This window comes from Mustela lutreola, chromosome 10, assembly GCF_030435805.1.
Source record: "Mustela lutreola isolate mMusLut2 chromosome 10, mMusLut2.pri, whole genome shotgun sequence".
Taxonomy (NCBI): domain Eukaryota; kingdom Metazoa; phylum Chordata; class Mammalia; order Carnivora; family Mustelidae; genus Mustela; species Mustela lutreola.
This window is the reverse complement of record NC_081299.1, coordinates 3783775-3796338: the sequence shown is the minus strand read 5'-3', so window position 1 is coordinate 3796338 and position 12564 is coordinate 3783775. Positions and strand designations below refer to the sequence as shown.

At 62.9% G+C, this 12564-nt stretch overlaps 2 protein-coding genes across 10 annotated transcripts in view; one reads left to right on the top strand and one right to left on the bottom strand.

Annotated features, from left to right (window-relative positions):
• The window catches only part of CHD5 (chromodomain helicase DNA binding protein 5), a 60099-nt gene extending 52039 nt beyond the window's left edge, over positions 1–8060 (top strand). For both annotated transcript variants that reach the window (XM_059135116.1, XM_059135117.1), the window contains exons 35-42: positions 242–379; positions 641–749; positions 2023–2155; positions 2564–2759; positions 3570–3733; positions 3859–3973; positions 4079–4132; positions 4669–8060. In XM_059135116.1, coding sequence (XP_058991099.1) covers positions 242–379; positions 641–749; positions 2023–2155; positions 2564–2759; positions 3570–3733; positions 3859–3973; positions 4079–4086 — 863 coding nt within the window. In that variant the 3' untranslated portion in view covers positions 4087–4132; positions 4669–8060. The remainder of the gene's footprint in view (positions 1–241; positions 380–640; positions 750–2022; positions 2156–2563; positions 2760–3569; positions 3734–3858; positions 3974–4078; positions 4133–4668) is intronic.
• A 728-nt stretch (positions 8061–8788) lies between these two features.
• KCNAB2 (potassium voltage-gated channel subfamily A regulatory beta subunit 2) overlaps positions 8789–12564 on the bottom strand; it is an 81577-nt gene continuing 77801 nt past the window's right edge. For all 8 annotated transcript variants that reach the window (XM_059137157.1, XM_059137162.1, XM_059137163.1 and 5 more), the window contains one exon: positions 8789–11392. In XM_059137157.1, coding sequence (XP_058993140.1) covers positions 11303–11392 — 90 coding nt within the window. In that variant the 3' untranslated portion in view covers positions 8789–11302. The remainder of the gene's footprint in view (positions 11393–12564) is intronic.

Genomic DNA, 12564 nt, shown 5'->3' with positions numbered 1-12564 from the left:
GTCCTGATTGAGTGGGGTAGCAGCACCTGGGCCTGGAGCCCATCCTCCCAGCTCAGGGCAGAGAGAGCGGCTGCTGGTTTGTCTGTCTGTTTGTCTGTCCCTCTCGACAGTGAGCCCCTTGGGGACGAGGAGACATGGCTCCCACTTGCCTTTGGGTCCCCAGTCCCCAGTCCTTGGCAGAGACCCCCCCTGGGCAGCACTTTTTGGATGGGTGAGTGAGTATGGGTCTGACCTCCCGTAGAGGACACCAAAGTGGAGGAGAAGGAGCCCCTTGAAACACAGCAAAATGGTGACAAAGAGGAAGATGAGGAGGGGAAGAAGGATGACAAGAATGGGAAGTTCAAGTTCATGTTCAACATCGCAGACGGGGGCTTCACAGGTATTGGGCTGAGGTGGTGGGCAGAGGGCTGGGGTGGTGGCTGTCACGGGCTTCCTAACTATGCGGGTCCTGGGAGTCTGGGCAGATGGCTATTTTATACTAAACTGTGAGTGGCTGATAAAAGTGCATTATATAACCTTTTCTGGGATTGCTGCACTTCTAGGGGTGGGAGGTGGGGGGGGGGTGAGGAAGAGACTTCCCTACCTGCCTCTCTGAGGGACCAGGCGCACCTCATTCTGCTCCCCTTGGCTGGCTTCCCAGAGTTGCACACACTGTGGCAGAATGAGGAACGTGCCGCCGTGTCCTCGGGGAAAATCTACGACATCTGGCACCGGCGCCATGACTACTGGCTGCTGGCGGGCATCGTGACGTATCCTTGGCCAAGGCCGGCCAGGCAGGACTCCGGCCTGTTCCTCTGTGGACCTCAGGGAGGGGCATGGGATGTGTGGGGTGAGGAGTCAGGAGCCAGGTGCTGAGGATGATCCTGGTGGTGATGGCGATGGTGGTGGTGACCTTGGCGGGGGCCCGTCCCTTCCTGCCCAGTGCCCGCTCTGTCCACACAGCAGCCTTCGAGGGACACCAAAGTGATTCCCATTACACAGGGGAGGAAATGATGCTCAGAGAGGCCACGTGACTTGCCCAGGGACACACAGCTAAAAAGTCACAGCCTGTCCCCCTGAATCCACCACAAACCTGCCTAATTCCTGCCTGGTACACACCTCACCTTCTCCCAGCCAGGACGTCTGAAGTGGGGGGCTTGCCGTTTGGGGGGGCTTGTACTCATCCATTCAGTCTTGATTGCTGGCCTCCTACCGCCAGGCAGGGAGGACACAACCCTGAGTAGCACCCCCAGTCCCTGTCTGCCCGGGGCTCACATCCTCCTGGGGACATTCGGAGAGTGTTGTTAGTGTGCGGAGTGTGGCGTTCAACAGGATGGGAGCCGGCGAGGAGCGAACGGAGTGCTGGGGGCCGCGGCCGCATATTCTAGTAGGTGGTCAGAGGTGACGTGTGAGCACAGACCTCCCAGGGGCACGGGGAGGGCCACACAGCTTCGCACAGAAAGCCGCTCAGCTTTTTTTTATTGTGTGTCCTTGTTCCCTTGCCGGCCCTCGGGAGGACCCTTCCTTGCCTCCTGCCAGCTTCTGGTGGTGGCCGTCAGTCCCTGGGTCTCCGGGCAGCTGCCATTGCAGTCTCGGCCTCCGTGGTCACGTGGCCTTCTTCCCGGGTGTCTGTGTGTCTGTGTGTCTGGGTCCACATTCCCTCTCCTTAGAAGGACAGGAGTCCCTGGGTTCATGCCTGCTCTCGTCCAGGATGGCCCCTTCTTAACTTGACTACATCTACAAAGACCCCATTTCTAAATGAGGGTGCGGCCACAGGTGCGGCCACAGGTGTTGGGACTTGAAGTTTCCGCCCTCCGGGTTGTTAGGACGAAGGGTTTGGTCCCCAAGGCCTGGGTGCTGCCTGGGCCCCTAAGGGCACCTGCCCTTGTCCGCCGTCATGCCTTCATCATCCCCTCGCTCACCTTGCCTCGAGGTTAATCTGGTCCGAAAGCACGAAGCCGGGTTGCTGAACCCAGGCTGGTTGCCCCTCCCCCTCCCGCCTCCCACCACAGCCGGGTTTGCCCTTGACGGTGCCCCACTCAGGCATGGCTATGCCCGCTGGCAGGACATCCAGAATGACCCGAGATACATGATCCTCAATGAGCCCTTCAAGTCCGAGATCCACAAGGGCAACTACTTGGAGATGAAGAACAAGTTTCTGGCCCGCAGGTTCAAGGTCAGTCCCCTAGGCCAGAGCCCGCAGGGGAGGTACTGCTGCAAGAAGGCAGATTACACGGGATGGGGGTGCGGGGCACGCGGTGACTGACCAGCAGCCCCCTCCTCACGTATCTGGATGTGGGCCGGGCTGTCCACCATGGTCAGTCATGGAGTCAATCAACAAACAGTGTGTTGGGTCCTTGATCTGGGCCAGGTCCCCTTGGGTGAGTGTCCCTGCCCTGGGTGAAGGGGCCGAGAACCCAGACTGGTGAGAGCTCTAAGGGGGAAGCTAAGAGCAGAAAAGGCAGAGCAGATGGGTGGAAGCGTTCTCCTCCTCCCTAGCCGCCTGGTCCGGGGCCTGCGGGTGGGTGGGTGCTGGGGGAGGAGGGGCGGGGCGGCGCTCAGTCCCTCCTGCCCCATCCCCCAGCTGCTGGAGCAGGCTTTGGTCATCGAGGAGCAGCTCCGGAGGGCTGCATACCTTAACATGACCCAGGACCCCAACCACCCTGCCATGGCCCTCAACGCCCGCCTGGCCGAGGTGGAGTGCCTTGCCGAGAGCCACCAGCACCTGTCCAAGGAGTCCCTTGCCGGGAACAAGCCAGCCAACGCCGTCCTGCACAAGGGTGAGCGAGCCCGCTTCCCAAAGGCCGGCCCGCCTGCCTTCCTCCTGTCCCGTGGGTCCTGGGCCCCCGACGCAGCCCTCGATGGGCCGGGAGCCAGGCCCGAGGGAGGGTATGGCCTCCTCCAGGGTGGGCCAGTCCATCATCCAGCCCCGGTGACGTTGGGCCCCGCCTCCTCTGGACTTGTTCTCAAAGTCGGCCTCCTGTAGGCCCTGGGCTGGGGGTAGGTAACACAGCCGTCTGCTCCACTCACCCACTCTTGCTTATCAAGCCCTGACGACAGGCTTTAAACACGGCATCTCTGTAACGCTCGTAATACCCTTGAGCGGTAAGGTTCGTGAGCCTGTTTGAGAGATGGGGATGTTGACACCCAGGGGGCAGAGAAATTGCCGCAGACCTCCCGGGGTTCAGACCCTTGGCTCCTTGGCGGATCTCCGGGAAGCTCCCAGGCTGGTTGGAGGGGCGGGGGGAGCCAAGGCCAAGCTCCACGAGAGCCCTGGGCTTGCTGGACCCTGCTGTGTCTGGGACACATCTCCTGAGGCAGCGCTGGGCCGGGGCCGCGGGCCTCCCTAGGAGCTGGGGGGCTGGCAGAGGGCCCAGCGGAAGCCCGGTTTCTGGCTCTCCCATCCGCAGCCCTTGGGCCCCCGGGGAAACCTGCTGCTCGCCCTGGAGGCCCGTCTCCGCTTTGTGGGCCTGGCGGGCCAGGCGAGACGCGCCCTCCGTGCCCGGGGCCTGCGGAGTGTGATCCCTGTGGGCGAGCGCCAGCCTGCCGGCGGTCAGCAGCGCCCCCGCGTCCCCCCTTCCCTCCTGCAGTCCTGAACCAGCTGGAGGAGCTGCTGAGCGACATGAAGGCCGATGTGACGCGCCTGCCCTCCATGCTGTCCCGAATCCCCCCCGTGGCCGCCCGCCTCCAGATGTCGGAGCGCAGCATCCTGAGCCGCCTGACCAACCGGGCCGGCGACCCCACCATCCAGCAGGTCAGGCTTGGCCCGCACGCCCGGGCCTGGTCCCTTGTCCCACCAGCCCTGGGTGCCCCAGGGCTGGGGCTTGGAGGGGAGGGGGTGCAGGACAATGACCTTTAAACCTGGGTCCTTGCCTCCAGGGCGCTTTCGGCAACTCCCAGATGTACAACAACAACTTTGGGCCCAACTTCCGGGGCCCCGGACCGGGAGGGATTGTCAACTACAACCAGATGCCCCTGGGGCCCTATGTGACCGGTAGGTGCCCGCCGCTTCTGGGCAGCACGTGCAGGGGTGCCCCTTGGGGGCCCGGCCTGCCCACCGCCACCCCAGGCAAGCCGAGCTTCTCTGTCTCTCTCACAGATATCTAGCTGTCCCCGCGCTGTCCCCCTGTCGCAGTGCTCATTTCCAGCTGAGGTAAGCTTGCACCTGCACGCCCGTGGTCCCTTGTCCCTCTCCTGGGGTTGGCGAGTCAGGCCGGGACAGGGTCAGCCCTGAGGCCGACAGGCATGTTCCCGCGTGTCCGTGCGCACTTGTGTCCACCGCAGTGAGCCGGCCCCAAACCCGGTCTGCACGGGTCGGCCTCCGCTTCCTGGCGGGGGGGCAGGCACCCTAGGACACAAGCTCCCTGCCCAGGCAAGGGGGGTGGCTGGGGGTTGGAGGGGGTAAGGAGAGGGGAGCTCACACCCGAGAGTACTCGGGCCTCTTCCCCCCGCCCCCCGAGCCCTGTGCATCCTCGTAGGCATGGCTGCTTGGGGGTGTGGGTGCGGGGGGTTTCGAGGCTGATGGCCCCTTCAGAAGGCTCTCTTCCTCGGTCTCTCTGGCCCTTAAAGTGTGGCAGGGAGGTCTTGGGTTGGGAGCGCCCTGTGACGGGAGTTGGCGGGGACAGGTGGTGGGGTCTCCCGACGAGGACCAGGCTGCTCAGTGGGGTGACCGTCATGGGCCTCTTACAGCCACGCCTGCCGGGCCACCTGCCCGGCCCCCCCAGGAGAGAACAGCTGCTGCCTTTTTAGGAGCCATGCCACCTTGGGACAGCAAGGGATATCGAGTCACGCCATCACACGGGGGACAAGGCCCAGCCCGGCTGGGCTGGAGCCCGGAAGTGCCCGGAAGTGCCGCCTCGCCGCCGTGTCCGCGTCACACCCAACATTACACCCACCCCACAGCGGGACGTGCCCCTGGGCCACCTTTGCTGGAAAACTTCTTAGAGGAGATTTCATTTACTTGTACATCTTTTGCACTTTCCTGTTGAAGACTTGAACGAGTCTGTCTTGATGTAAGCGTTGAGTGACGGACGTACTGGAGGGGCCTGCCTGCAGCCCTCACGTCTCTCTGCCGGCGGGCTCCAGACCGCAAGGGAAGAGCCTGGAAACCCGGCTGCCGCCCCGTGGACCCAGCCCGCCTGGGGAGCCCTCCGGGTGCCCCCGCCCACCCCATCCTGTCTCTGCGGCCTGACTGCCCATGTTCTGCCCTGTCCCCCCCAACCCTTGGGGCTCCCCAGTGTTGGATGGGTCAGGACTGGGGAGTGGCTGCCCAGCCCCCGGGTAGAGATCTCAGATGGTGTCCGGGGCTAGGGGTGTTTTCTCCCCACTTCTTGCCGGGGCCAGAGGCCCTCAGGTATGTGCTATCTGGGTAGGGGACGACAGCCCATCAGCAGTGTCTGTCCCTGGCCCAGCACGTCTTGCAGGCCCTGGACTTGTTAGCAGGTCATAGGGCCTGTGTCGCCTGCTGTGCTGCATGGCAGGTCCCACGCGGCCTGTGCTGCTGGGAGGGAGGGGAGGATCCTGCACAGGTCCCGCAGGGGCTGCGAGAGCCTTAGTCTCAGACTCTGCGGGAAGGGGCTTGCCCTCTGTCGGAAGGGGCCCGGGAAACCTGGTCCTGCCCTGTGTCCTGGGAGGCCCGTCACACCCCCGCTCTAGTTACACACTCCCTGTTCAGTCTCACGGCCACAGATGCCAGGAAACTGGGCCATGCCTTGGGGCCCGGACTTAGCCCTGTCCTCTTCCTGGAGGAGGCCCTGATCTGGTCACAGCAGTGTTGTCAGAGGGCCTGGGGACAGCCGAGCTTGGAGGCCGGGGAATGCCTGATGGCTATCCAGCCCTCCTGCCTCGTCTTCTCTGGGGAACCTCTACAGGCCCCCTTCCTGCACTCAGCTGGTGGTCTCCCACGAGGGCCCCTGCTGGGGGGGAGCTGTGGGCCAGGCCCTGGGCCTGTGTCCGATGTCTCCTCTGCCTGCCTCAGACTGGAAGGGTTTTCCCTTCCAAGCTTTCTGGGAGTAGGGGTTCCTGGCTACAGAAATCCAGGAGGGGCCAAGATTCGGGGGCTTGTCTGAGGGCCTCTTGGGCAATTAGCCAGCCCTCTGGGGTCCCGGGTGTCCTCTGTAAATGGCTCTCTCCAAACCCCTTGATGGCTGGACCCCAAAGCCTTTTCATCTTGGTGTCCCCCCGCTTCAGTCTCATAACCTCTAAGGCTGAGTCGGCCCCAGCTCCGTGGGCAGAGTCCTGAGGATGGTGTCCGGGGCTAGGGGTGTTTTCCAGGTCGTGTGTGCCGCAGTGCTGGCCCCGCCTTCTGGGGCAAGCCTGCCCCAGTCCCTTGGGGTTCCTGCGGTGCCTCCCTGCACAGGCTTCTCGCTCAGGCCACAGGCAAGGTGACCGCATGAGCCCTCTCCCAACCCAGAGCCCTGAGACACTCCCCTCCCAGACCTCTGGGTAGCTGGGCAGCTGGCCTCCCTGGGGACAGTGCTGGCCTCCCCCGGCCACAGTGACTGGGTCTTGAGTGTCCGGCCAGGAGGCCCCCCTCTCCACTGCCTTGCCCCAAGGGCCAGTGGTCCCCCCGCTGTCAGCCTCCCTCTGTCCCCCGTCTTTGCTTCCATGCCAGGCCTTCCCCTGCTCTACTGGGTGTCTGCGACGGCCAGGTCTGGGGAGGGCTCGGCTCTCCAGGATCGGCACCCGGAGGCCCCAGAGGGAGGCTTGGGGGTGTTGGGGAGTGGGTTTCCGGTCGGCTGGTTTGGGAGAGGAAAATGGATCTCAGACTGTTTTCTTGTTAGTTTATCAGTTACCTCCTGTCGCGAGTGGTGGCAGGGGGAGCGGGGCGTCCTTGGTCTTCGGCCTCTCTGGTTTGGTTTTTGCTGCTGGCACCAAGGAGGGGCTTCGAGCACAAGCAGACTCCTCCAGCGGCAGCCCGCGTTTTAGTTTCCAGCTACCCTATTATTTAAACCAGTGCTGAGTAGGCTTTGGGCCATGGTTTCGGAAAGCATCGCCTGCTGCGCTCACAGGTGACGAGGGGAGCTCGGGCTGGACCGGAAGGCCCCGCTCTCGCACGCGCCTGCCCTGGAAGTGTGTTCCCCGGGCAGGGACCCTCCCTGCAAGCCACCTTCGGGGGCTCCTCCTCTTTCTGCAGGTTGCGACCGAGGTCCTGCTGACACCCGCAGCTGGTGCAGGTGCCTCCTCCTGCTCTTCGGAGGTCCCTTTCTGGGGTCTTCTGGGCCCTCTCCGGTCTACACTGGTTGGCCACGTCGTGCTGCAGTGACACCATAGCTCTTGCTCCCGTGTTGGGTCCCAGGGCACGAGACGGTCATGTAGGGGGTGGGCTCAGGGTAGGAGTGCCTCCAGAACTGGGAAGGGCAGGGCTCTGTCAGGGGGTGGGGGGCTGAGGTCTTGGCCTGGCCTTGAACTCTGGTCCCCCCACCCCCCGCCCCGCTGCGCCTGTCACTGTCCTGTACCCACCGTGGTCTCTGGCGAGGAAGCTGGCTCCTGCCCCATTTTATATTTCTGCAAGTTTACAGGTCGTGGTGCATCAGCCCAAAGTCATTGGCGTTGTGTTTTGGGTTTTTTTTCTTAGTTTTCAGATTTTTTTTAAACAAAAGTATTTTTTTAGGTGAGCTAACCCAGAAAGGGCCCGTTGGGTGTGTGTGTATGTCCCGAACCCCTGACATGGAGATGGGAGCCCCAGCCCACCTTGGCTCCCGTGTGCTGGAAATGAGGGAACGGTCCTAACCCCCTGTGCATTGGGAGCGTGGGGGGATGAAGGAGCAAGTCCGCCCCCCTCGGATGGCATCTGGGCCAGCGAAGGGGGCCAGACCCCTGGCCCTGGGTATAGCCCCAGGCCAGCAAAGGGACCAGGGGTTTTGGGGTGAGTTGGGAGGGTCCCAGCTGGGAGGGTCCCGGCCAAGGGGCTGGAGCTGGAAGCTGAGCCCCTGAGAGTGGCAGCCCGTCCGGTCCTTGGCAGGACACGTGGGCGGCCGGACAGGGAGGACAGCGGCCGACACAATCCCCTTTACTTTGTACTCTGTGTGTGTGTCTTGGTTTTCTGTGTTTTAATAAATCCTTTGGGAAAGGATTCAATCCAAGTGTTTTCCTAGATTCTCACTCATCTGGGATGGAGGAGGCCTGTGGCGGGTGGGGGAGGTCACCCGAAGCCGTGTCCCGCCTGAGAAGACATGGCCTCATGAGCTTGAGGGGCTTGCTGGGAAAGGGGAGCCCCAAGAGGGGGTGGTGCCTGTCTTTCCTGCCCGGACCCCCAGATGCAAACACAACACGGTACCCGAGAAACCCTGAGCCCCCAGTGGGCCCTGTGGGCCCCCCGGCTCCTGATCTCCCTGCACCTGGAGAGCACGGCCGCCTCCCAGCAACAGAGAATGTGTGTGTGGTGGGTGGGGGGGGCACCCCTGTGAGGCTATGGGTGGCCTCAGAGTCCCCAGTCTCAGCCTCTCCCCTGGGGCCCTTTCCCCAACTGGACCCTTTGCCCCAGGGTCAGGATACTGGGCCCTGCAGGCGGCAGCACCCCCCCACCCCAAGCTCTCCCCCCGCCTCCCCGCTGCCCACAGCCGGGCCCCAGGAAACGAGAGGAGCAGAACGCCGCAGACCCCCGACAGGCTGGGGTTTTATTTGTCATTCCATAAATACAGTGGCTGGATCTCAGCTGTGTCTGGAAGCGGGAGGCGTGAGGCGGTCTCCGCCTACAGCTGGGAGTGCGGTTGGCTGAGGAGCCGCGGTCATTAAAAAAAAGGGGCGAGGAGAAAAGCGCATTATTTACGCGAGGAGAAGAGGACAGAGACGGAGTCCGCCCCGGAGTCCGCCCCGTCATTCCTCGGGACCTCGGGGTTCTGCGGGGCTCGGGGGTTTGGGATGAGAAACAATGGGGGCTCCCGCGTGTCAGCAAGGGGGACTGAGCCCAGCCCTGCCCTCAGCCTGGGCCTCTGTCCTGTCCTGTGTGGGGCCCTCCCCGGGGGGTCTGCCCCCCGGGGAGGGCCAGAGGCTGGTTGGGGGTCAGCTGGGGCTCCTGAGGGGCTGCCCCTCCTGGTAGGGCCTGGGCCACTCCAGGGCCTGCCTCTGCCTGGCCTCCTGTCTCCAGAATCTAGCTGCCCTTGGGACCCCCCCCCCCTCCCCCACACCAGCCCCCTTCTAAGTCGGGGACCCTCTCCCAGGAAGCAGAGCCCTGTCCTCCCTGCCAGTGACCATGGAAAAGAGAGGACCCCTCAGAACGGGGTTGTGGACTGCGCCCCCGGGGCCAGGAAGCTGCTTGGGTCCTGGCAATGGGCATTTCAGCCTTAGCCCTGCTAAACCCTGAAGGCCACCCTCTGGCAGACATGTGGCCTTCCCAGGTGTGGCTCCGGTGAGGGGGGGCGGTGGCCCCTCCCTCGGGCCCCACTGCAACCATGGTCCGTCCATCCCCAGGGGGCAGGCTGCGGGCAGCCATGTGAAGGGGCCCAACCACTCCCCCAATGAGGGGTGGGCGACCTGGTCCCTCTGGCCACAGGCCGGAGCTGGGGGGGCCCTGCGGGGTCAGGCTCGCTCCCTCCCCACACCCACCGTGTGCAGCCTGTAGATCTGGTGGAGGTGAACCCCCAGGGGCCTGGTCCCGGAGGAGGGGGGAGGGTTCTAGACTCCAGGGTCAGCACAAATGTCAGGAATGGAAGTTGTGTCCCTCCCCGGCTCCCTGCTTGCGCCTGTGGCGCTTCGAGGCCTCAGCCCAGCCAGGACGGGCCAGCAGGCCCCCTGGGAATGGCAGGGAGGAACTCCTCCGACAGCGGCCCGTCTAAGGGCGAAGTAGGCCTGGGTGGGTGAGGGTGTGGGGGGTGGCAGGGTGGGGAGCCACCCAGACTGGAGGCACACGGGCTTCCTATGGCGGCGTGGGATCCTAGCCCCAGCCCCCCACATAGCCAGCAGAGGCCCATAGCTTGGGTCTGTGGGCACTGGGGCTCCTGGCCGCCGGCCCCTCCGGTCCGCCACCTTTCCAGCCTGTGGCTGTCAGTTCTGTCCGTCCTTCCCCAACTCCCTGTCATCGGTCTGTTCTAAGCTGGGGCGGTGGGGGTTGCGCAGCAGGGAACCACTGACTCCAGCGGTCCTGACCTCTTCACAGGGGGGTGTGTGGAGGTTGGGGGCACCCAGACTTAGCCCCCTCCCACAGGGTGCCTCACCCCAACCGGATCGGAGGCCTTGAGGAAGGCACAGCTCAGGGGAGAGAATCCTGGGGTCTTCTACACTGTGCAAGCTCCTGCTAGACGTTTAGGTCCCCCAGCTCCGGGGCATGTTGCACAGGAACCCCCAGGGACCTGCCCTCCCTGAACGGGCCCGAGTGTGGTCTCTGTGCAGACCCGAAGCCCACCCCCAGGTAGAGCGAAGGTGCGCCCCTTTGAATGTGGTCGGCAGCCACAGTCCAGCTATGTACCCGCGACCTCAGGGCCTTCTGCGGCCAGGACTGAGGGGCAGTGGGACAGAGAACCTGGCCAGGAGGGCAGCTGTGGGCCTGGAGGGACCTGGGCTGGAGCATGCTTGTCGTGCCCCTCCCCAGTGCTCAGGGCTGCTCTGGGCACAGGGTTCATGGCCTGTGGGCGGAGGAAGCTGGCAGAGCCATGAGCTCCGTTAGACGCCCGAAATTCCCGTGGGCCCCACTTGATAGTGGGTCCCCCTGGATCTCGGCCCCTGTCAGCAAGGGGGGGGGCTGGGGGTCAAGGGACAGCTCGGAAAGCCCCTGAGAGACCTGTGGGGGGCAGGTCGTGGTGCTCAAGAGGCTGCAGAAGGAATCTGGGGTCAGGCCTATCGTAAAACGCCGGGAGCCCTTAACAAGAGGGAGGTGAGGGAGACACCCACAGGGGAGGCCCCGCCTTACGTCCGGTGCTCCAGCGGAGGGGCTGTGGGAAGAGCCAGACCTGCTTTCCCCTTTCCCACCCCTGGCACCAGCTGGGGGCTCTCAGGAGAGGAGAGACCAGTCCTGCTGCCCCCAGGACCCAGCCGGGTCTCGGCCTGGCCTGGACTAGAGGTGTCTCTGGGAAGGGCTGAAGCTGGGAGCAGCGGCGGTGATTTCTTCCTGGGGGGTGAGCAGAGGCTGCAGGCGGGCTCGGGCCGGAGCGCTCCAGCACCCCGCCCCATCAGTGCGTTCTCCCTGTACGGATCTGAATTCGGTCTGCGAAGCAGCGGATGGTGTCTTGCAGCAACTTTTGAGATCTTTTCCCCAAGGACATCTCGCCGTGATGTTTTCTTTTTGAGGCAAACCACACCCTGGACTTGGCTTCAAAACAGCTTAAGCGAGCGAACAAGAGAGACTAGGAGGGGAACGAAAGTGTCCAGGCAAGCGGCCGGGGGCTTCTTAGGATCGGTAGTCTTTTTTGCTGTAGGGTTTATTGCCCAAAATACTATCAATCTCGTGGATAATGGAAGACGACAGTTTCGGAAGGACCTGTGTGCGAGGGCGACGGCTAATCAGAACCCACCAACAGGACAGGCCTGACCTGCGGGGGAGCCTGGGGGACAGTCTTCTGGCCCCCGTCAGCCTGTCCTGCCTCACCACATCGTGCTTCTTGCAGAAGCAGAGGTGGACTATGCTGCTTCCGTGTTCTAGAAGGTCTGGGGCAGAGAGGAACACCCTCTGGGGTTTATCTCTGCGCCTCAAGCTCCAGAATGCTCTAGAACCATCTAGAAGGCCCAAAATACAGATTCCAGGGCCAGACACCTAACTTCTGCACCCCCAAACTACTTTTCCTAGTCTTCCCTACTTCAACCAACAGCAAGGCCGCCCGTCCAGGTGAACCCCACAGGCTGCCTCTGACTGTGCCTCTGTCCTGTTGGCCTCACCTTCCTGAACATCCAGGATCCAAACCTCCCCGCGCGGGTCACTTCCCTGAGGATCTCCCTGCGCCCCCTCCTGCTCCTTAAAGCCTTTCCTTCACTCAACAGCAAGGAAGAGAGGGATCCTTTTAAAATGTAGGTGTGGGGGTGCTTGGGTGGCTCAGTGGGTTGAGTCTCTGCCTTTGGCTCAGGTCATGATCCCAGGGTGCTGGGATTGAGCCCCGCATCGGGCTCTCTGCTCACCAGGGAGCCTGCTTCCCCCCACCCCCTGTCTGCCTCTCTGCCTACTTGTGGTCTCTCTCTCTGTCAAATAAATAAATAAAATCTTAAAAAAAAAGATTTTATTTATTTATTTGACAGACAGAGATCACAAGCAGGCAGAGAGGCAGGCAGAGAGTGGGGGAAGCAGGCTCCCCACCGAACAGAGAACCCGATGAGGGGCTCCATCCCAGGAACCTGGGATCATGACCTGAGCCGAAGGCAGAGGCTTAACCCACTGAGCCACCCAGGTGCCCCAATAAATAAAATTTTTAATAACTAACTAAATAAATAAATTCTTTAAAAAATAATTAAAATGTAGGTGGGCATTGGGTCCCTCCTCTGCTCTTGTCTCACTCAACAACCAACCACCCAAGTCCCTAGAGCGCCTGGGCTCTGTCCCGCCCCATCTGCTCCAGGCCCCGCCCCTCTGCTCCAGGTCCCGCCCACCGGTGCCCCGCTCCGCCTCTTCTGTTCCTCCAGGTGTTTGCCGGTCCCACTCCGCAATGTCGGAGCCTTTGCTCC